Genomic DNA, 22,362 nt, shown 5'->3' with positions numbered 1-22,362 from the left:
GCATTGGCTGTCTGCTTCACAAACTAGTGTCCTCTTTTGCTCCTGAGTGAAGCAAATGGAAAAGGCTTTGTGATTCTGAAGCATAGTTCTGCCTCCAGGCTTTCACCGGGGAGGGGCGGGGCATCTTGCCTCTCTTGAGCAGACTGGTCTGCACCCAGGCCTCTAGGATGGGCAAGTACCCTGGGCTGCTTTCTGGCCTAGTGCTCCCTAATTCCTCCAGGAAACTACAAGCCCTGCCTCAAGCCACCAGGACCTGCTCCCACACCATGGGGAGATAGAAAGTCTGACCTTCGTGGTGTGATTCTTCTAAGACATTTCCAGTTATTAAATGAAAACCACAAAGGATAATGTTTGTGGAAATACTTATAAATTCTTAAGTGCTCGGTGGATGCAATGTGTTCATCCATTCAACCAATCATTGCTGAGAGCCTGCTGCTGTGTTCCATGTGCTAATGATATAGCAGAGCCCCTTAGCATCCTGTTTACCTTCTAGTACAGGGGGCGGAGAAGGAGGCAGTCAGTAAATAAACGTAAAGCCTGGAGAATGTTAAAGCAAGCCTATAAAGTACTACTCTACTCCTAGTCCTTATTTTTGGTTTTGTTTTCCATGTTTTCAGATGCCCGTGGTCAACTGTGGTCCAAAAATATTAAATGGAAAATTCCAGTAATGGTGCTTTTTAAATTCTGAATTGTGCACCATTCTGAGGAGTGTGATGAAATCTCATGCCATCTTGCTATGTCTCACCCAGAATATGAACCATCCCTTGGTCCAGAATATCCCACCTGCTCCTCACTTAGTAGCCATCTCAGTCAGGAGACAGACTGTCGTAGCATCATGGTACCTAGTGCTTATGTTCACGTCACCCTTATTTCACTTAATGTTGGCCCGGAGCGCAAGAGCAGTGATGCTGGCGGTTTGGTTAATTTCTAAACTGCCTGATGTATAAATTAATGTTATCATAGATATGTATGTATAGGAAAATATATATATACAGTTGATCAACATGGATTTGAACTGTGTCTTGCTGTATCATCCTGCCAACTACACCAGTTGTCTTGCTACAGCAAGACTCACTGTTTGCTGAACCCAGGGTAGAGAAGGAGTGAGTGGAAAGCTGGAAGAAAACTCAAGGAGCTGCAGGAACTACAGACATGTTTATTCTCTCCTCACTGGCACTGCAGCTTTAGCAGCCACAGACACACTGTATTCTCCTGTGGTTGACCCAGCAGACACAGACATAATGCAGCCTCAAGGGCTTGCCAGGTGGAGCTTATATATGTTTTCAGAACAAAAGTGACCCGTGGTCAGACGAGTACATCATGACATGCATGCGCAGTGCTATAAGTGCTCTCAGCTGTTACATAACCATGTATTTACAAAACGTGGGGTGAGAGTGAGAGGCCGTGGGTGAGAGAACCTGACCAGTGCCATCTTGACTCATTTGCTCTTCCCCTACAAACTCCGTACATCTACTTACATGCAGATTTTGAAAAATAAGTACTACAGTAGTACCCAATCTACGGGCTTCCCTGGTGGCTCAGATGGTAAAGAATCCACCTTCAATGAGGGAAACCCTGGTTCAATCCCCGGGTCAGGAAGAGCCCCTGGAGAAGGGAATAGCAACCCACTCCAGTATTCCTGCCTGGAGAATTCCACGGACTAGAGGAGCCTGGTGGGCTACAGTCCATGGGGTCACGAAGACTCAGACATGATAGAGTGAATAACGCAACACCTAATCTGCAGTTGGTTGGACCCACCAATGTGGAACTGTGGGTATGGAAGGCCAACCATAAAGATATACACAGATTTCCGACTGCTCGGGGGATTAGCACCACCAACCGCTGTGTTGTTTAAGGGTCGACTGAATAGGGTTTGGTACTATCTGCAGTTTTAGGCATTCACCAGGGTCTTATCCTCACAGATAAGGAGGAACTGCTATAAATGCTCTGGAGAAAAATGAAACAGGGAAGGAGTTAGGATACGTTAGAGACAGAGGTAGATCTGAGGTTTCTGGGGTCTAGAGAGGGGAGAATGGGGAATCCTTGTCTCACAGATACCATGCAGTGAGTACTCCTTGCACCTTTGTTTTCTTACCTGTAAGATGATGGGCTTGGGCTCTGTGATCCTTGAGATACCCTCCTGATCCAAAGATCTGTTTTCCCAGGACTCTGTGATCCTTGGGATACTCTCTTGATCCAAAGATCTGTTATCCCAGGACTCTGGAGCAAGGCTTATGTCCCTCATTTAGATATGGGCCATTTACTGGTCCCACCCTTTGGCAGCTTCCTTTGGCCATCTGCTTTCTGGGCTGGAGAACCGTGTCTCTGTTCGCTTGCCTGGAGGCTTTTGCAGCTGAAACTCTGTTCTGTATAAATATGGCACTGTGTCCTCCTATCACCAGGGAGGGATTTAAATTATTGTCTATAAATGCATCATGACTTTAAAAATCATTTCTAAGTAATATCACCAGTGCCACCAGCACTCACTTGTAGAGCCTTTGATTTTAACTTTCCAGAAGATGTCCCTGTGAATTGTTTTGCTGTAGCCTCAATATCTGGAGAAGGCAATGGCAACCCACTCCAGTACTCTTGCCTGGAAAATCCCATGGACGGAGGAGCCTGGTAGGCTGCAGTCCAAGGCGTCTCGAAGAGTCGGACATGACTGAGCGGCTTCACTTTCACTTGTCACTTTCATGCATTGGAGAAGGAAACGGCAACCCACTCCATTGTTCTTGCCTGGAGAATCTCACGGACGGTGGAGCCTGGTGGGCTGCCGTCTATGGGGTCGCGCAGAGTCGGACACGACTGAAGCGACTTAGCAGCAGCAGCAGCAGCAGCCTCAATATAGCTCTGTGAACCAGCTGAGCTGTGTGCGTACATGTGTTGTGTCCGACTTTTTGAGACCCTATGGACTGTAGCCCACCAGGCTCCTCTGTCCGTGGCATTCTGCAGGCAGGAATACTGAAGTGGGTTTCTGGGTTGCCATGCCCTCCTCTAGGGGATCTTCCTGACCCAGGGGTTGAACCCGTGTCTCTTATGTCTTCTGCATTGGCAGGTGGGTTCTTTACCACTAGTGCCACCTGGGAAGCCCTGGGAGACCTGCAAAGTGGCCCCAGCTTGTCCCCTGGCCTTTGGGTAAGTCTTTTCCCCTCTCTGGGCATGAGTGGCCTTGGTGTAGTGATTTAGTGAATAATAAACTGCATCTAAAGAACTGAAGTCAGCTTCCTGTCGCTGGGCCTGTGATGTGTGGGGAGCCCTTATTTGAGGAGTCTCCAGGGATCGTGGGCTTCTCTGGTGACTCAGATGGTAAAGAATCCACCTGCAGTGTGGGAGACCTGGGTTCGATCTCTGGGTTGGGAAGATCCTCTGGAGAAGGGAACAGCTACCCACTCCAGTATTCTTGTCTGGAGAATTCATGCACAAAGGAGCCTGGCAGGCTGTAGTCTATGAGATCGCAAAGAGTCAGACATGACTGAGCGACTTTCACTTAAGGATTGTGCATGAGGTACTACATTGGGTAGTCCTGAGATGCCATCCTGTCTGTCTGCAGGTCATCTTTTATGAGCCCAGAGTCCTCAGTCTGTACAAATGCAGCCCATTTCAAGTCTAAGCTTTTTCATGTCATTAATCTTAAAGAAGGAACATCATCTTTTTATTCTGCCACTGCTTTTATTTTTTATTTCTTCATTCTGCTACTTGCTATATGTACTCACAGCCTTCTTGCTACAAGTAGAGAAGATGACAGTCATCACTCCTACTGTAGCCAAGTTGGCTTTGGGGGAGGACTTCCTGAGTAAAAAGAGGAAAGGAGTATGCTGGTTGTGTCTTTGGAACAGCCACAGAAGAGGTTAATTTTATTGCTTGTTTTTGAAATTTGATTGTAACTCATCACCCTCCTGGCTGCTTGCCCATCAGTTAATTCATTTTAAAAAATCCATACCTTTATATATAACAGGGAAAATTATACTGTTTATCCTATAGGCTCGTTACAAGAGTCAAGTGAGTTAATACATGTAAGACTTAAGAATTAGAACTGCTTGGCATACTGCAAATGCTTCATAAATTGTTGTGGTTATTATTTGCTATGACTTAGCAGCAGCAGCAGCAGCAAGATGGGGTTGACAGGTTGGGGTCTATACACTACTTTTTCATTAAAATAAACTTCTAAGCTGCACATTTGTTATTTTAATGATTTCTAATCATTGTAGTCAAAGTTCAGATCTTGTAAAGAGCATTTAGAATACAAACACCTAGGTGTAAATGACAATTCTATTAGTTTTCCAAATATCCCTGGGCTTTCATATTCTTATCAGGTGTGTGGCCAGGCACCTCAACGTGGCTGTTCTCTTGCTGTTTTTACACCCCTCACCTGACCAGTCCCTGCTTCACCTGTACCCTACTCACACAAACGTGCTTGCCTCTGGCCCAGCTAGTGATTGTTCTAATCCTTAGGCCATAACAGCTCCACCTGCTAGTTTATTAAAGGGAAACATTTGCCCTTGTGATGGTTATTAACCTGAAGGGCTGTGAGGGGCGAGCCCCAGGTGGTTTCCCTGGTAACTGATGAGCCAGCCTGACGTCACTTCCCCCTGTAAATAGGAGCCTAAGGTGCCACCATGTTCTGCGGACTGCCTGCTGTGTGTGGTGGGGTGTCGTTGCAGGACCTTTTGCCTCAGCTGTGTAAGAGCCCCTTGTCCAATAATCCACTGATGTCTCTGTTGCGGTCTCTGGGCTCCTTCTTTGGTCTTGAGGCCGCGCAGTTACAAGGCTGGCCGGCCTGTGGGTTGCAGCCCAATATCAGGTGAGGCTGACTTTCATTTACCCCTGGAGCTCTGCGAGTCCAGAAGCACAAGGCCGGGACCCCCTGCCCCTTTCCTTAATCTTATACGCTTGACTATTGAATATACTTGACTGCTTGTTTGCAACTTTTCAAAGAGGAGTATTGCTTTCCCTCTTTATTAATTCCCACCTAGCGGTGACTTCTTTCTGACATTTTCAGATCCTTTCCCTCCTTTTCACCGAGGGCAAATAGTTTCTCCCCTTTGTGACTTTCTTATTTTTTGGCTAACTTTTTACAGCTGAAGAAAAGCAAGGCGACCATTTCTTGAGTAACAACTATCACTAATACTTTTTTTTACTTTTTTTTTGGCTGCTTTGGGTCTGCATTGCTGCGCGTGGGCGTTCTCTAGTTTGGTGAGCGGGGGCTACCCTTTAGTTGTGGTGTGTGGGCTTCTCATTGCAGTGGCGTCTCTTGTGGAGCACGGGCTCTGGGTGTGTGGGCTCTGTAGTTGTGGCACATGGGGTTAGCTGTGCTGCAGCATGTGGGATGTTAGTTTGGGGCCAGGGATCAAACTCTGTGTCTCCCTACATTGGCAGGTGGATTTTTAACCCCTGAACCACCAGGGACGTCCCAACAACTGAAACTTGCTGTGAGCACTAATCCTGTGAAAATGCATTTCCTATGCTTTACAGGTGAATAAATGAAGCTCAGAGAGGGTGGGTAGCCTACCAGGGTCATATTTTGTAAGAGTGTGCCAGAGGCAGGACGTGGGTCCAAGCCCGAATCCTACATGTGGCTCTGGGTGTGCATGGGACTCCTCTAGGCAGTTTTTATTTTCCTCTAATGAGAAGACAATTTCTTTTCTCTATGGCTTGTTATTCCCCAAAGTTGTAGTTACTGATTAGTGTAACCACACAGAATGGTGATTACTTACCTCCACCTGCCTCCAGAAAGTTTGGAACTCTGTATTTACCAGAAGCCTCTTAAAGGAGCCATAACGTTTCCTTACATTATTCCTACAGAGACTTCCTCTCAGAGGGCCCAGAAGGTAGTCAAGGGAAGCTCTGTGTATGGCAGTTGCTTCCCAGGATAGAAGAGTCTAGAATGATCCCGTCACCACTCACTGCTGAGGCTGCAAGGAGGAACAGCCCTTGAGGGTTTTCAATCTATTTGTGATAGAGTTAAAACCATGAAAAATATTGAGGGGGAAACACGGACCTTCCTTCTAGCCAGAAGGGAATTCTTATTACCTTCAACCTAGGAATCCCCGAAGTTAGGGCCACGCTGTCTTCCCTAGAGTCTGTTTTCCCCGCCCCTTTCTCTGTGCCCAAGTGTTGGTCACACTAAGTGTCCTGAGGCTAAGCCCGCCTCGTAGCCTGCTGCAGGGACCCTGCTCTGAGTTCCCCTGTGGTCCTTCGGAAGTGCGCCCAGCAGCTTAGGTAGCTCCTCAGAGGATGCTCTGATCCCTGGGGCTTTTGCTGCCCAGTGCAGGTGAGCCAGATCCTGAGTGCTGGGAATAAGTCACACCTGCCCCAGTTCTCACAGATTCAGCCCGGGTGTGTGGGCTGCTGGCCTGCAGTTTGCTCTGCCAGCTCCCCAAACCCGGGGAACCTTTCCCACCTCCAGACCAGCTGCATGAGTCTTCTGTCCTCACCACCCTGGTGGAGGTCTCCGGGCTGTACCCCACATTCCCAGTGCTTGGCATGAGGCTACACAGTTGGGGGCTACTTTATAGTTTCTGAGGGCTTCTACCTTCTTACCTGAAGCTTGGTTTGGAGTGAGGATGAAAATGACGTGGGTCATGTTTGGGGAGGGAGGGTGTCTTTTTAAGCTGAATTAGACTACATAGGGAATGATCTGCACCTCTCCTCTGCATGAATTAGAGTGGTGTTACCCATGGTCAGGAGGCCCCAGCCAAGCCCTCACATGTTACTAGTTAAGGTGATGCTTTCACAGTGTCAGCCCTGTTTCACGTTAAGAGCTCTGGCCAGGCAGTGATTAAGTGGACTGGTGACCTACTCAGGCCCCAGTGCTGAAAACTCCTACAGACGTGACCCTCCTGTAAGTCACTGGGATTTTCACCTGCACCATTGATTTGACTTAAATTCTCTGATAATTTAAGTCAGCCTAAAGCAGATTGAGGGCACGGCTAGTTCTGCGTCAGTGTCAGAGTTGCAGACACATGATTTTTTTGCCTGCTTCATAGGAGAGAAAGTACAGTCTAGGCTACTTGGATTCGTTTCACTTCCCTGGTAGAGGAAAACTCGAGATTATTATTCTGAGACAGAGACATGGCTTGATAAAACCAGATTCTGTGTACTATATCCTTTGGGTTTTATTTGGCCAGTGATAAGATTCTCATTTTCAAAGCTTCTAGAGAGGAAGAGAGCCTGATGGTATAATATCACAACTAAATACACAGTTTATTTTATGGTTTGAATTGTAAACAAAAGGAAAGTGGATAGTTTTAAGTGAAACTTTTAAACTTCCTTTGATTGTTTTCTAAGGAGACCTCAGATGTGTCTTTTGGGTGCATTCTTGGATTAAACCAATGAAAGGTTTCATGCTCTCCCATTTCTGGCCAAAACCTCCCCTACACTTGGTAACCACATCCTTCCTCTGAGTATGGTCAACACAACTGTTAAGTGAACTAGAAAAAAATTCCCTGTATGCACGGCCACCAGACTTGTGCTTATTCAGTCTTCATGGTGGCAGCTGGCTTGTGTTTGCTGCTGCGTTGCGGTCATGGGGGCTGTTTTTCTCTGTGGTCTGGTTGTAGAAGGCGTGAGGGCAGCTGATGGTGTCTTCCCTGGTTTTGTATCACTGGTCATTCTGGACCATGTCTTCCTCTACTGGGTTTTCAGGAAGTGCCCGCTGAGTCAACTGAGACAAAAGGAAAATGTTGACGCAATGAAAGGGAAGCAAATTACATTTAAGCCTCAGGTAGTAACTTCCGATGAGATCTGGGAAGCCAGTTTATTCCATTATGCAGTTGAAATGAATCTGCAGAGTGGTGGGACTATCTTGAAACATTTATTCTTGAAGTTATCTCTGTTTTAAAGACAACAGGCAAACCAGGCTCTGTTAATAAAGTAGTAAATCCTTAAAACAGACTGTTAGGCCTACTCCTTCAAGTAAGCCTCATTGTGAGTTTCCATTTAATAAACATTTATCGACCATCTGTGAGGAACTAGAACTCTAAAAATGGGAAATTAAAGGTGGAGTCTGTAAAGCAGAGGGATAAAAGCATAATCTTGGGAGTTGGTTGATCAGGGTTCAGATTCCAGCTCTGATACTTTCTGTGTCAATCTAGACAAATGATTCTATCAGTTTCTTCATCTGTATATTGGGTGTGTAATATACCTACCTCTCAAAATGATGAGCATTGAGTGAGATAATGCTTGTAAAGTCCTTATTGTGTCTGGCACTTAGTAAGTACTCAATAAAATTGCTATTTTTATTAAAATAATTAACTATTACTTCCATGGAAGATGTGCTTCTTGATCCCAAGGGTCTGACAGCCTGATAAAAGGACCACGTGACCTTCATACCCCGGATATTTGGTACTTGCTGACCCCTGTCTGGAGCGCGCTTCTCTTCGATGCCCTGGTGGCTCACATTATCACCTCCACTGGTCATTACTTAAATGCCAAGATTTCCGTGAAGTTTTCCTTCACAATCCTATTTAACACTCTGCCATCCCTCCTTCCTTGCACTCCTTATTTCCTGCTTAATTTTTCATCTTACTGTCATATAACATACCATTTCTTTTTGCTTATTATCTGTCTCAATTTTCCACAAGGGTACGGATGTTGGTCTAGTCCATCTGTGATCTGTTATCAGTGTTTGAAACCATGTTTGCTTTATAGTAGATGCTCAGTAAGTATATATTGGAAGAGTGAATCAAGGAACAGTCATGGGAGTCTAGTGCAGGTTGTGTTGAACTCTGCCTATGGGTATTAGAAAAGGCATCAGGGGAGAGATGACTTTGTGTTATGTCTTAGACTGGCAGTTCTCAACCTTTCTCCTGTTAAGACCCTGTACGGGTCAAAGTCCTACAGAGAAACGGAATCAGTAGGGTTTGTATAAGTTATAAATATGTATTATCTATATAATTAGGATTATGGTAATTATGGAGGCTGAGAAGCCCCAACGGAGAAGGCAATGGCACCCCACTCCAGTACTCTTGCCTGGAAAATCCCATGGACGGAGGAGCCTGGTAGGCTGCAGTCCATGGGGTCGCTAAGAGTCAGACACGACTGAGCGACTTCACTTTCACTTTTCCCATTCATGCACTGGAGAAGGAAATGGCAACCCACTCCAGTATTCTTGCCTGGAGAATCCCAGGGACGGCGGAGCCTGGTGGGCTGCCATCTATGGGGTCGCACAGAATCGGACACGACTGAAGTGACTTAGCAGCAGCAGCAGCAGAGAAGCCTCAAATCCACCCTCGACAAGACGGAGACCCGGGAGAGGCAGTGGTTACGTTCTAGTCTGAGTGCGGAAGGCTGGTGTCCCAGCTTGAGAGCAGTCAGCATGAATTCGCCCTTCCCCGGTTTTCTGTTCAGTTCAGGCCTTCAGTGGATCGCATGAGTCCTACCCACGCGATGGAGGGGGATCTGCTCTACTCAGTCTGTTGATTCAGATGTTAATCTCACTCCAGACACACCCTCACAGACACACCCAGAATAATGTTTAACCAACCATCTGGGCACCCTGTGTCCCAGTCAAGTGAAAATTCACCAGCAGACACAGAAAATGAACATAATCCGTGGATTAGGTTCCTGTGTATGACTTCAGATCCATAGTTTCTAGGTTGTTGCCATGTCTATATTCGTTTTCCCACAGGTCAAGAAAGAAAATTGGAACTCAAATAAGAGTGATGTTATTGGGATAAATTTGAATTCTAATTATTTTAAAAGGTAAACTACTTTTACACTTGATAAGTCAGAATTTTGGTAATATGTGACTCATCCTGCCACATGGGTGATGAGAAATGTCCTCAAGGACAGGTAGGGATCTGCCAGGCAGACAACCAGGAGAACAGTGCTTGAGGCAGAAGGAACGGCGTGTGTGAAGACTTGAGGGCATAGAGTGATTGTGGAACCACAAATAATCTGATATGATGAAAGCAGAGGATGCCTGGGAGGGAAGCAGCGAGTGACAAAGCTGTCCAAGACAACATTATGAAGGCCTTTGTTTGCTAAACTAATGGAATTTTACTCAGAAGGCAGTGAAAGCCATTGAATGGTTCTAAGCAGGGTTGGGTCATATTTTAAAATTTAATTTTTATAATTTAATCTTTAAAAATTTAGGGTAAACAAAAATTCATGCAGTATAGCATTCAAAAGGATATTACAATGAAGAATCTCCCTTCCTGGGATCATCCATGTTTTTAGTATCTCATGTATATTCTAGTACCTATGTTCATTCCAGTATCTTATTTACATTTTATGAATTGACAAGAAAATATTTTTCTATTCTTATCCCAGTGGCAGTAAATTATGCATTGGAATACTGATACACCTTAACATCACCCTTCTAAAAAGAACATTCCAGTTAAGAAAAGTTTGCATAGCCAACTGAGATGATGACGTTTAGTTTTTCACTTGGGAGACTGTACCTTAGTCACATTCTCCAAGTTGGGAAATAGGAGCTGGGCTGAGGGTTAGACGTGGCAGACTGTGGAAGCTGTGGGCTATCCCAGTGACATACCCATAGAGGGTCTTAGAGTCAGGAAAACTGGTTTGGAAAGATGGATTTACAGCATGTTAGTATATAGATAATGGTTAAAGCTACATTAATGGATGCAGCTTCCCAGAGAAAGGAGTATATTGAGAAGAGAAAAACAGCAAGAACAGTGCCTTGGTTAATCATTAGAAAGAGAGGTATTGTGAGAACCAAGAGAGGAGAGTCCATTTCATATTGTGGTAGGAGTGGGTGTTCAAGGATGTCGGATACTCACAGAATTTTGGGGACAACTAGGACAAAACTTGGGGGCTATGCTGCTAGGGAAAGTGCCTCAAGTCATACGGTGGAGCTGGTCCTGTGAACATATCACTGCTGTTGCTACTGGATGTGGATTCGAAACATGCAGTGTTGACCTGACCATCAGTGGACCATGGGTATCAATTCCAGAACTGCTTCTGCTGCCTCTGGGACCTGGATGATGCTACCATGCTCTTGCAAAAGGGGTCCTGCACAGTTCCTCCATGGGATACCATCCCGTGACTGTGGTGGGTGTCTCTGATGGACAGGTTCGGGGTCATATGCTCACACATTAGCTGCAAAGGAAGCTGCAGAAGGAAGGTTTATGGTGTTTTCAGCTTCTAGGTGGGAGAGGAGGTCTACTTTGTAAGGTGGTGATTCCCTAAACATAGGAAGACAGTGTGGACCCTGTGTGGCCATGAAGAATGTCACACGCCCATTACAGGTGTCAAATGCTGAAGGTATGACAATTAGAAGGTGATTGGTGACCGTTGAGACAGTAGTTTCTGGGAAATAGTGTGAGTGGACGTGTGAGGATAGTGGGTTGATAAATGACTAGGAAATGAGGAATCTGAGCCATTGTGTGTTGATTATGGTTTCAGGAGAGAAAGAGTGGAGAGATGTATAGAACTTGAAACAGTAGTATGATTATTGTTTAACAGAAATGAGTCTATGAGAGGGAGATTTGAAGATGGAGGAAGGGAGTAGAGAGAAGGGTAAGTAGTTGATGCGGTGGGGTTCCTGAGTAGGTGAGAAGCGAGTTTTGATTCAGTGTGGAAGGATGGTGCTAATGCATATGCTCATGTTTGTGAAGGTGGAATGTGGATGAGAATTGATACTAATGAACTCTGCTGTATCTGTAAATAAGAAGATGATGTTGGCTGAGAATAAGAAGGCACAGGTCAGGTGGGATCTTGAAAGGAGTAGTGAAGATTTGGAATAGCTATTGATGGGAAGGAGAGTGTTGTTAGAGGAAGAGGGAAAGAACGGGTCCCAGCTGAGAATGGAGATGGTAGCCCAGTGCTGCTGCTGGATCTATATGGTGCTGCATTTCGTAGGGCAAGTGTGATAGGAAGGCAGGGAGAGAGAGAGATGGTGAGGGTTGTAGGAGTGGGTACTTGGAATGATGTCACAGGGTCTAGTGAAATGGGAAAGGAAGTAAAATCTGGAGAGTTGATGTTGGGGGAAAAAAGATGGGGATAGAGATATCAAAGAGAAGCCCAAGAGCAGGCTGGATGGGATACAGAAAAGGATGGGAGGAATGAAAATATATATATAGTCATTGTGTCGAATGCTGGTGTGGAAGATTTCGGAGATGAACCAGTTCCCAGTGATATCCAGCCGCAGGATATGGAGAGGGGATGAAAGTTACTGGAATAGAGAGGCTGGACTGTTGAATGATTTTTTTCCGCTTGAACATTAAGATTCCCTTGCTGATAGCAGGAGATGGGCTGTGGCCAGATAATGAAAAGGAGGGACTGAGAATTTGATAAATGGGATAGTAAATGAAAGACTAAGCCCAAGTTCTGGCCTATTTGTAAGCATTCAATAGATGTTAACTATCAGTAATCAGGTAACAGTAATGGTATTGCTGAAGGGCATGATTTTTTTTTTTTTTATAGGGGTGTGGTAGTTTCAGAGGGTCTTTATTAAGTGGGTTTTTTTTTGGTTTGTTTTCTGGTACATGAATCTTAAAGAAGGGGAGCTTCTTTTCTTTTTTTTTTGAGTGTCAAACAACTCTCATTTGGAAGATGAAGTGTGGAGTTTGAAACTCCCTACCCCTAACTCCAGGATGGGAAAAAGCAAGGTGCTTGTGAGAGCCAGTTTCAACTAAAGCAGGAGGGTGGTGGGAACAATCCGTGAAGATGCTGAGGCTGGGAATTTTCTACACATGATGACAGGTTCCGGAGGACTCAGAGGAAGCATGTGAATGAGACTTTTAGCTGGAGGAAGGTGCAAGAGAAGAGTAATGATGGGTAATATGGGGTTGAAAGCAATAAAAAAATAAAAGTGTAACTGCAGTATTTGCTCTGGGTGTTATGTGTCACTACATAGACTTGGAAGCCTGGGGAAACTTTTCAAGAATGTGAAAGACAGAGTTGTTCTTTTCAATAACACAATGTCATCAGTCTGTGAGAGTGTTATTTTTTGTGTGTATGACAGAAAAAAAAAAAAGATGAAAGAGCCAAAAATCGATGAATTTGGCTAGTTGAAGCAAGGTGGGGCCGGAATTAACAGAATGGTTTATTTAGTCCTGGTGAGTAGGCAAAGCTTGCTCATCCACAAGTGAACCTGATAATTGCTAAATGTCTACTTCAATCTGAGTTGCATCCAATCACTACAGCTGAGGTTACTGAGATTTCAGAAGCCTTCCTTCCAGTCATGCGTGTTGGCCTTCGGTGAGGAGGCTCACCAGCCTAGGTTCTTTCTCAGTGTCCTCCAGCCGTGTGGGTTCAACCTGAAATTCTTGTGTCTTCATAACCTTAAGATTTTGATAAAGAACTCTCTGGAACTATTTGGAATGTGAGGTAGGATTTCTGATATAAGAAGTCCCTGGGGAAATGTGATTCTCTACCAAATGGTGCTGTCATGTTTTTAGCATACTAACTTTTTTTTTTTTTAAAGTTTGGAATATTCTCTCTAGCTAATCCACTGAGCTTCAGGCAAATAAGAAAAAAAGAACACGTTAGTAGCTTGAAATGCTTTTAAACAGCTAAAATTCCAGCTGTTAGGGCAATAGGGAACTAATGCAAAACTGTGTAACAGAGCATCCGTGCGCACACAGATAACACAATGAGGAAAGGCTTATTTTATATTGTTCCAGAGGCTCCTGAAAATAGGAAATTCTCTCATAAGCCAAACTCTTCAATTCAGTTTGGAAAATATTTGAGACTCTCTCTGAGAAGGTGCTGGCTTTAAAGCTTGTATAGATAAATTAGTTTTCTAGGGCTGCTGTGACAAATTACCAATAACTGGGTGGCTCAATACAGCAGAAATTTATTCTCTCCCAGTTCTGAAGGCTAGAAATCTAAAATCAAGGTATCAGCAGGGCCATGCTCTTTTTGAAGCTCTAGAAAAGAATCTGTTCCACGCCTTTCTCTTCATTTCTGGTGTTGCCAGTCATCCTTGACATTCCTGGGCTTGAAGACCTAGCACTCCAACCTCTGCGCTCATAGTCACGTGTGTCTCTCTGTGTCTGTCTGAGGAGGACACTAGTCATACTGGATTCAGAGTCCACCATTTTCCAAATGACCTCATCTTAGCTAACCATACCTGCAATGCTAGCCCTGTTTCCACATAAGGTTACATTCTGAGGATTCTGGGAAAGGCTTGAATTTAAGGAGGAACATTATTGAACCCAATGTAAGAAGCTTCGAAAATGAGTAACAGGTGGCTTCTATCTTCAGGAAGATGTAGTTCCAGATGTAGCTGGGGTGCTGGCTGTAGGAGACTTTATTGCAAAGTGATGGGTACAGAATACTGTGAACACATGGAAGGATGAGAGGTTGGTTGTGACTCCCGGGGGGCCTGGGAAGGCTGTAGGGTGGGGGTAGTGGCAGACCCGAAGGATAACTAGTGTGCCAGCCGGCAGAAATTGGGAAACCGGGCCTACTGGGCTGAGGGACCTGTCTGAGCAGGCACGGAGATGCAAGTGTGTGTCCAGTGTGTGGGATGCTCGTCCTGTCTGGAGTGTCCGGCCAGAGGAGAGCATGGCCTGGGGGCTGCGTGTGATGTGGTGGCCACTGCGGCGGGATGGAGAGGAGAGGAAGGCGGCACTGCAGGTGGAGCACACAGGAAGTACGGAAAGCGGTGGGAGCCTGGTGGTCCATCTCCCTGAATGCCGGCCACAGAATTAGATCTTCAAGAGGTAGTGGTTCAGAGGAGGGTTCAAGGAGAGCGGAAGGGGCATTCCTAAGGGAACTCTAGAGGACACTGCTGGACTCAGAGGTGCTGGACGAGACGACTTCTGTGCTTCTTCTCAGCTCCAAGTTCTGTGACTATTAGGTAGAAATCTCTCTTCACTAGCCGTATTTAGCCTCTCCTTAGTAATCAGGTTTTTGCTTCCTTTTCCCTTTCTCTCGGCGTCCTCCACATGCCACTGAAGATACAATAGTGAGCAAGAAGACAAAGCCCCATTTTCATCTCTTCCCTGTTGCATTAGCACAAGGATTACAGAATTGGTTCCCCATAAATGTTGCTTTGGGTTGAATGTGAGGAAAAAATGACAAGGCAGTTTTGCCCAGAGTAATGAGTTCTGCTTCAGAGTAGAGCTGCTTTGAAAGATGATTTCAGGAACCTCCTTATGAGGAGGTGGCAAGTAGGTGGCTGCTTACATGTGTTTGATTTCTGAGTCATCAAAAAGGCTTCTTTGCCTCCCAAAATATCTCCTTTATCCAGGCGGTGGGTACTTTTAATTCCATGATTGGAAGCTGGTTTCCCTCTGATAAAATGCAAATACCCTATGGGGAGAGGATATCCATTTACCCTCATCAGTCTATTGCACCTTAATATGAGGATTTTCTCAGCCATTTCTCATGGCAGATTTTTGAGAAAAGCACATGGAGTGAAAGGGGACCCAGGGGATGAATACTGGACATGGCAAAGGTAAACTTTGTCAAAGTTAGCAGTTTGGATGAACCGCCTGGCCCTATAGTCCCTTTGCCTAGTAAGATCCATTATTATGTATTGGCAGGTGTATGTTGGGCCAGAAATGATTATTTCTGTTGGGAGTTTTATGGTTACAGAACTTTTTTTTTTTTTTTAAGGGCTTCCCAGGTGGTGCTAGTGTTAAAGAATAATCCCTAGGTCGGGAAGATTCCCTGGAGAAGGGAATGGCTACCCACTCCTCCTCTTCCATGGACAGAGGAGCCTGGCCAGGCTACAGTCCATGGGGTTGCAAAGAGTTGGACATGACTGAGCAACTAAAACTTTGTTTCATTTTTTTTTTCACCGATACCTCAGTGAAATAATTTGTGTGGTAACCTGTTTGGTTTTTATCGCCAAGGCTATGCTCCATATGGTTGGTGTATTCACTTGCCAGAGAAGGCTAATGATAACTGCTGTCACTAATACCCCCAGAGGTTCAGTGGCTTATATAAGAGGTTCCTTTTTTCACTGACATCACAATAGGATTCAAGCTGATTTTGAGGATGCTGTATTCCACATAACCTCCAAGGGACTCAGGACCCTTCCATGCTGTATGTCTACCATGTTCAGTTGTTGTTCAGTTGCTAAGTTGTGTCCAACTCTTTGTGACCCCATGAACTGCAGCAGGCTTCCTTGTCCTTCACTGTCTCCTGGAGTTTGCTCAGGCTTATGTCCATTGAGTCGGTGACGCCATCCAGCCATCTCATCCTCTATCACCCCCTTCTCCCTCAGCCCTCAATCTTTCCCAGCATTAGGATCTTTTCCAAGGAATTGGCTCCTTGCATCAGGTAGCTGAAGTATTGGAGCATCAGTCCTTCCAATGAATATTCAGGGTTGATTTCCTTTAGGATTGACTTCTTTGGTCTCCTTACAGTCCAAGGGACTCTCAAGAGTCTTCTCCAGCACCACAATTTGAAAGCATCAATTCTTTGGCACTCAGTCTACTTAATGGTCCAACTCTCACGTTCGTACATGACCACTGGAAAAACCATAGCTTTGACTGGGTGGACATTTGTCAGCAAAGTGATGTCTCTGCTTTTTAATATGCTGTCTAGGTTGATCATAGCTTTTCTTCCAGGGAGCAAGCATCTTTTAATTTCATGGCTGCAGTCACTGTCCACAGTGATTTTAGAGCCCAGGAAAATAAACACTGTCACTGTTTTCCACTTTTTATGTATTTATTTGTCATGAAGTGATAGAACCAGATACCAGATATCTTAGGTTTTTGAATGTTGAGTTCAGTTCAGTCTCTCAGTTGTGTCCAACTCTTTGCGACCCCATGAACGGCAGCACGCCAGGCCTCCCTGTCCAACACCAACTCCCAGAGCCTATCCAAACTCATGTCCATTGAGTTGGTGATGCCATCCACCCATCTCATCCTCTGTCGTCCCCTTCTCCTGCCCTCAATCTTCTTTCCCAGCATCAGGGTCTTTTCCAATGAATCAGCTCTTTGCATCAGGTGGCCAAAATATTGGAGTTTCAGCTTCAGCATCAGTCCTTCCAATGAATATTCAGGACTGATCTCCTTTAGGATGGACTGGTTGGATCTCCTTGCAGTCCAAGGGACTCTCAAGAGTCTTCTCCAACACCACATTCAAAAGCATCAGTTCTTCGGTGCTCAGCTTTCTTCACAGTCCAACTCTCACATCCATACGTAACTACTGGAGAAACCATAGCCTTGACTAGACAGACCTTTGCTGGCAAAGTAATGTCTCTGCTTTTAAATATGCTGTCTAGATTGGTTATAACTTTCCTTCCAAGGAGTAAGCGTCTTTTAATTTCATGGCTGCAATCACCATCTGAGTGATTTTGGAGCCCCCCAAAATAAAGTCTCTCACTGTTTCCCCATCTATTTGCCATGAAGTGATGGGACCAGATGCCGTGATTTTAGTTTTCTGAATGTTGAACTTTAAGCCAACTTTTTCGCTCTCCACTTTCACTTTCATCAAGAGGCTCTTTAGTTCCTCCTCATTTTCTGACCTCAAAGAAGGCATGCCCTGGGGAAGAGAGAACTTGTAGAGAAAGTATTCTTACGTGTAGCTCCTTGGCTTGAAAGTGACACTGCTTACACCTCGCATTCCATTGGCTGGACCTGGTTCCTGAGACCTACCCAGATGGAAAGAGGCTGGGAAATGTGGTTAGCTGTGTGTCCAGGAGGAGGCAGCCTTGGTGACACAGACTCACCGGGAAGATTTACTGTTTTTCTTCTGTGACATAACCTGATCCTTGAGTGTTGTCATTAAGGATATGGAGGACCAAAGAGGAAACAGTGACCTGGAAACTGTCCAGTGCTCAGAGTAGCGACAAGTCATTCACGCTGCCTGGTGAAGGGCATCATTCTGCTGTTAGATTTTTGCTGTGTAAGGGAGACCAAAGTCTTCATTCAAGGAAATGTCTTTATGCTGTTTATTTGCTTTTTAATAGAATTTGGGAAATTTTAATGGAAATCTCCTTTCCTTGCACCTTGGAATCATTTTGGAATGGGAGTTTTGAGGTTTGAATGATATAGCTTCTGTAATATGTTTCAGCTCCCTTAGGAGATAAGAAAGAGTCTGTTAGCCTATGCAGAAGTTGTAGAACTCCTCCCGTTCACCTCCCGCATTGTCTAGACAGGAGAACTGAGAGGTAACTGCATGGTCCAGATTTACACAGCAAGTTAGTGACCTACCTGGGTGGCAGACCCCATTTTAAAGATTTCAACACTAGTGTTCCTGCCCTACCACAGTGCTGTTCCCTAGAGAACTGTTTGGAGAATAGCCCTGTCCCGGTGGGATTTGAAGGAGGAGGCTTTAAGCAGGTGAAATCAGAAGGCTCCTTTTGGTTTTGAGATTCCTTGATTGATTGAGATTAAGTACATTTTGTCTGGCTGTATCCCTGACCTGAGTGAAGTGTTGTAACCTTCCAAGAGTTTGTAACTTTCCTGGGAAAACAGAATCTCAGTTCTTTATTCTTTTCAGTTGTTTGTTTATTTTTATCTTAAAAAATTATTTGTTCTTTAAATGTATATTTTTGTAATTGTAAAGGTAACAATTTTTAATTATAGAAGTTAAGTAAATATATGCAAGTGTAACAAAAATATATACAAAAGGTAATAAAAATTGCCTGTAATTCTATAACTTGACAGTGCAGCAATTATCCCTGTTAATGTTTTATATGTCTTTCCATGTGTGTTTCCTGAGTGTTTTTCAATATGAAATAAATATGCAACTCTAAAAATATTTCATATTACTTAATATGAAATATTACACAACCCTTAATATTGCTTTAAAATGAATAGTATGGAAAAATGCTCATATTTGTATTCTTATATACAATATAATTAGAATAAAATTCAAATTTTATTTGCCTTATTTTTTATTTTAGCTTTCTATTTGCTTTGTAAAAGATGTAGGAAAAAGCTAGTGGAAATCTCCCTTCCGTATATGTTGGAATAAAATTCTTATTATATTGTATCTAAGCATACAAGTATATATGGGCATTTCTCTATGTCATGACTTATTCTGAAGCAATGTTTTAAGGGTTGCATACTACTGCGTCTCATGGGATACATGTGTGGAAGGAAGCCTCTTGGGAAGTGGCGGGATGGAGTCGGTGCTGTCTTTATTCTCGGCCCTGACCCTGTGCCCCTTCTCTCCCAGGGCATCAGCAGCCTGTTCAGCTCTCTGAAAGTTGTCCGGCTGCTCCGTCTGGGCCGCGTGGCCCGGAAGCTGGACCACTACATTGAGTATGGAGCTGCCGTGCTGGTCCTGCTGGTGTGTGTGTTCGGGCTGGCCGCTCACTGGATGGCCTGCATTTGGTACAGCATCGGGGACTATGAGATCTTCGACGAGGACACCAAGACCATCCGCAACAACAGCTGGCTCTACCAGCTGGCCATGGACATTGGCACCCCTTACCAGTTTAACGGGTCTGGCTCAGGGAAGTGGGAAGGGGGTCCCAGCAAGAATTCCGTCTACATCTCTTCGTTGTATTTCACCATGACCAGCCTCACCAGCGTGGGCTTTGGAAACATTGCCCCATCCACAGACATTGAGAAGATCTTTGCTGTGGCCATCATGATGATTGGCTGTAAGTATCACAGTGACTGGCAAGGGGTGGGGGCATTAAGTTTGTCCATCCTTTTGGTTAACCGGAAATAGGGCGATGGCTACAATGCCAGTAGGATCGGGGTGTTATGGCTTAAAATAAGGGAGGGTTTTTTTGTTTTTGAAGACTAGCTTTATAGTTTTCCTATTAATTTAAACAGTATATATTTACTGCACAGAAATTCAGAAAATAACAAAAGAGCAGAAAGTAGAAACTAATGACTAACCATACATAATGCTATTTCTTAAAATTGTTAACTTTTGCTGTTTCCCTTAGAGATTTTTGTCTATCCATATCTGAACACACAGATAACACATTTTAATAGTTAAAATGAGATCATGCTATACGTTTTGGTATACTTCTTGTTCATAGAACAGTGAATTGTGGAAGTTTTTCCATGGCAAGTTAAAAATAGCTCTAGATTGCACAGTTCAGTGTGGTACTAGAGAAATCTGAAGTATCTCATTAATAATCTTTTGTATTGATTATATCTAGAAATAGTAATGGTTTTGCTAGAGTGGGTTAAGTAAAATATTCTAGTACAATAGTTTCGTATATATTTTTACTTTTTAATGTGAATCCTAGGAAAATTTTAAATCCTATTTCTATTGAACAGTGCTGATCTAGATCAACATTTTTGATGTCTGCTTGGTGATTGAGAGATTTTCTAAATCCAAAAGAAAAAAAACCTACAAGAAGAAAACAGCTCTTGTTCAGTTGAGAAGTAATGGGGTTTTGGATTAACTTCATTGGACTGAAAAACAAATAACCCTAGTTCTCGAGGAAACTACACTTGGCCCTCTGTATCCATGGATTCTGCATCCTCACGTTCAACCAACCATGGATTGAAAATATTAAAAGAGACAATTCCAGAAAATTCATGAACCTTAAATTTGCCACATGCAGGCAATTATTTACATAGCATTTACATTGTACTAGATACTGTAAGTATCTAGAGATCATTTAAAGTATATGGGAGGATATGTGTAGGTTATATGCAAATACTATGCCATTTTATATAAGAGACTTAAAAATCTGTTGGTTTTCGTATCTTCTAATCAATTGGTCCTGGAACCAATTCCCTATGGACAGAGGGGTGAAAATGAAAGTCGCTCAGTTGTGTCCAACTGTTTGCGACCCCTTGGACTACGTAGTCCATGGAATTCTCCAGGCCAAAATACTGGAGTGGGTAGCCGTTCCCTTCTCCAGGGGATCTTCCCCACCCAGGAATAGAACCAGGGTCTCCTGCTTTGCAGGCGAATTCTTTACCAGCTGAGCTACCAGGGAAGCCCTTAATTTTCAAACGCTTAACCGTTGACCATTTTGTAGCTGTTGCCACTATTACCAAGTCTGGAAACAGCCTTGGGTTGTAAACGACAATGTACTCCCCTCACTAAAGGGAGTCTTAGGGAAGATTAGGCCTAACTGGGCTGGGGAAAGCACATGAACTTGAGTGGATTGGACTCATTGTGAACCCGTCAAATGCACCCTGTTGGTGCTTCCATGACACACTGTGGCGTGAGAGAGGACAGACCTCCTGTGAAGCATGGGTTTGGACGGTAGTCTGGTCTCAGGTGATGAAGCTGGGCCCTAGTTCCAGCTGGCAGAAACCCTTCTGCTTGATGTGCTTTCTCAGGGTGGAGTTGATGTCTTGTTTCACCAACCAGGGGATTCTAAGACCAGGGAAACTGAGGCTTTAGTTTGTCTGGCTTTGTCCAGCCCATCCGTGATCCAGGGACCCCTTGGCACGTGGATTTTGTTACTCCTTTTGTCCCATTTGCAGCTTGCCTCCTTTTGGTTTGCCATCACCTCATCACGTCTGACAGAGAAGGCAATGGCATCCCACCCCAGTACTCTTGCCTGGAGAATCCCAGGGACGGAGGAGCCTGGTGGGCTGCCATCTCTGGGGTCACACGGAGTCGGACACGACTGAAGCGACTTAGCAGCAGCAGCAGCGTCATGTCCGATGCACTCCTTTCCTAAAAGCCCCTCTGCCATACCCAGAGCCCAGCTCTGTGTGTTTACCGAATGCGTCTAAGGCTTAACTGGTTTGTGGGAAGTGTGTGCCGGGGAACTTTTGGGTCCGCTCTTTTTTTAAAATGGGTTTTAATAGAGATGATTGCCTGACCATGAGGAGCAGCATTAAGTATCTGTGGGTGGCTAATTGCTTTAGTGTAATTAGAACTCGAGCTGCTTTCTCATGTCGTGTAAAAGGATTTAAGATCTTTCCTCTTCTAGAACTATTTCAGCCTTAACATCTCCTGGTTTTCTAGGCAGTGCTTGCAGCATTTTGTGAGCCTTGGGGCACCAGTAAACAACCAGAGGCACCGTGCTTCGGGCAGAATTTCTATCTCTTAGAGGGAAGATGAGATGCTCTCTCAGTCCAAATACTTCATTATATGAATTACAGAAAATTTGCTGAGAGTGGTCAGTTAGAAAATAGGCTCCATTTCATGAGCTCCCTGAAGGCTTTCAAATATGAGGAGACTTCTTTGCAACTTTTTACCTGGAAGAAAAGATAAGAAAACATCTCTGGTGGCATATGAGAATAAACTGTTTTTCCAAAGCCATTCTTCTCCAGAGAAAATAATTTCCTGGGTATAGTCTCTAAGGAAAATCCAAACAATTATCATCACCTCTTTTCTCTCCCCACCTTTTCAAAGCTTTGTAATGTGTCCATTTTTTTTTTTTAAGTGTAATAATACACAGGCAGTCACCTCTGCAATATGCCCCAAGTATGATATTTAGGTAGGCAAATCTGCTTAATTGTTACTTTGTTTCCCGATCACTTGCTGTTTGCCAGGTGCTGTGCTAAATATTCTATATGCAAATCCTCCTGTTTGCAACAACTCTATGTCTTA

General features: G+C 44.3%; 1 protein-coding gene across 3 annotated transcripts in view; it reads left to right on the top strand.

The window, feature by feature from the left end:
* Positions 1 to 22,362, top strand: part of KCNH1 (potassium voltage-gated channel subfamily H member 1) — a 512,797-nt gene that overhangs the window by 245,799 nt on the left and 244,636 nt on the right. For all 3 annotated transcript variants that reach the window (XM_081489690.1, XM_081489691.1, XM_081489689.1), the window contains exon 7: positions 19,054 to 19,483. In XM_081489690.1, the coding sequence (XP_081345816.1) occupies positions 19,054 to 19,483 (430 nt within the window). The remainder of the gene's footprint in view (positions 1 to 19,053; positions 19,484 to 22,362) is intronic.

The sequence above is a fragment of the Giraffa tippelskirchi genome, chromosome 5 (genome assembly GCF_054371585.1).
Source record: "Giraffa tippelskirchi isolate mGirTip1 chromosome 5, T2T-mGirTip1v1.2.pri, whole genome shotgun sequence".
NCBI lineage: Eukaryota > Metazoa > Chordata > Mammalia > Artiodactyla > Giraffidae > Giraffa > Giraffa tippelskirchi.
Note: the sequence above shows the minus strand (reverse complement) of the source record. Positions and strands in the feature narration are given on the sequence as shown.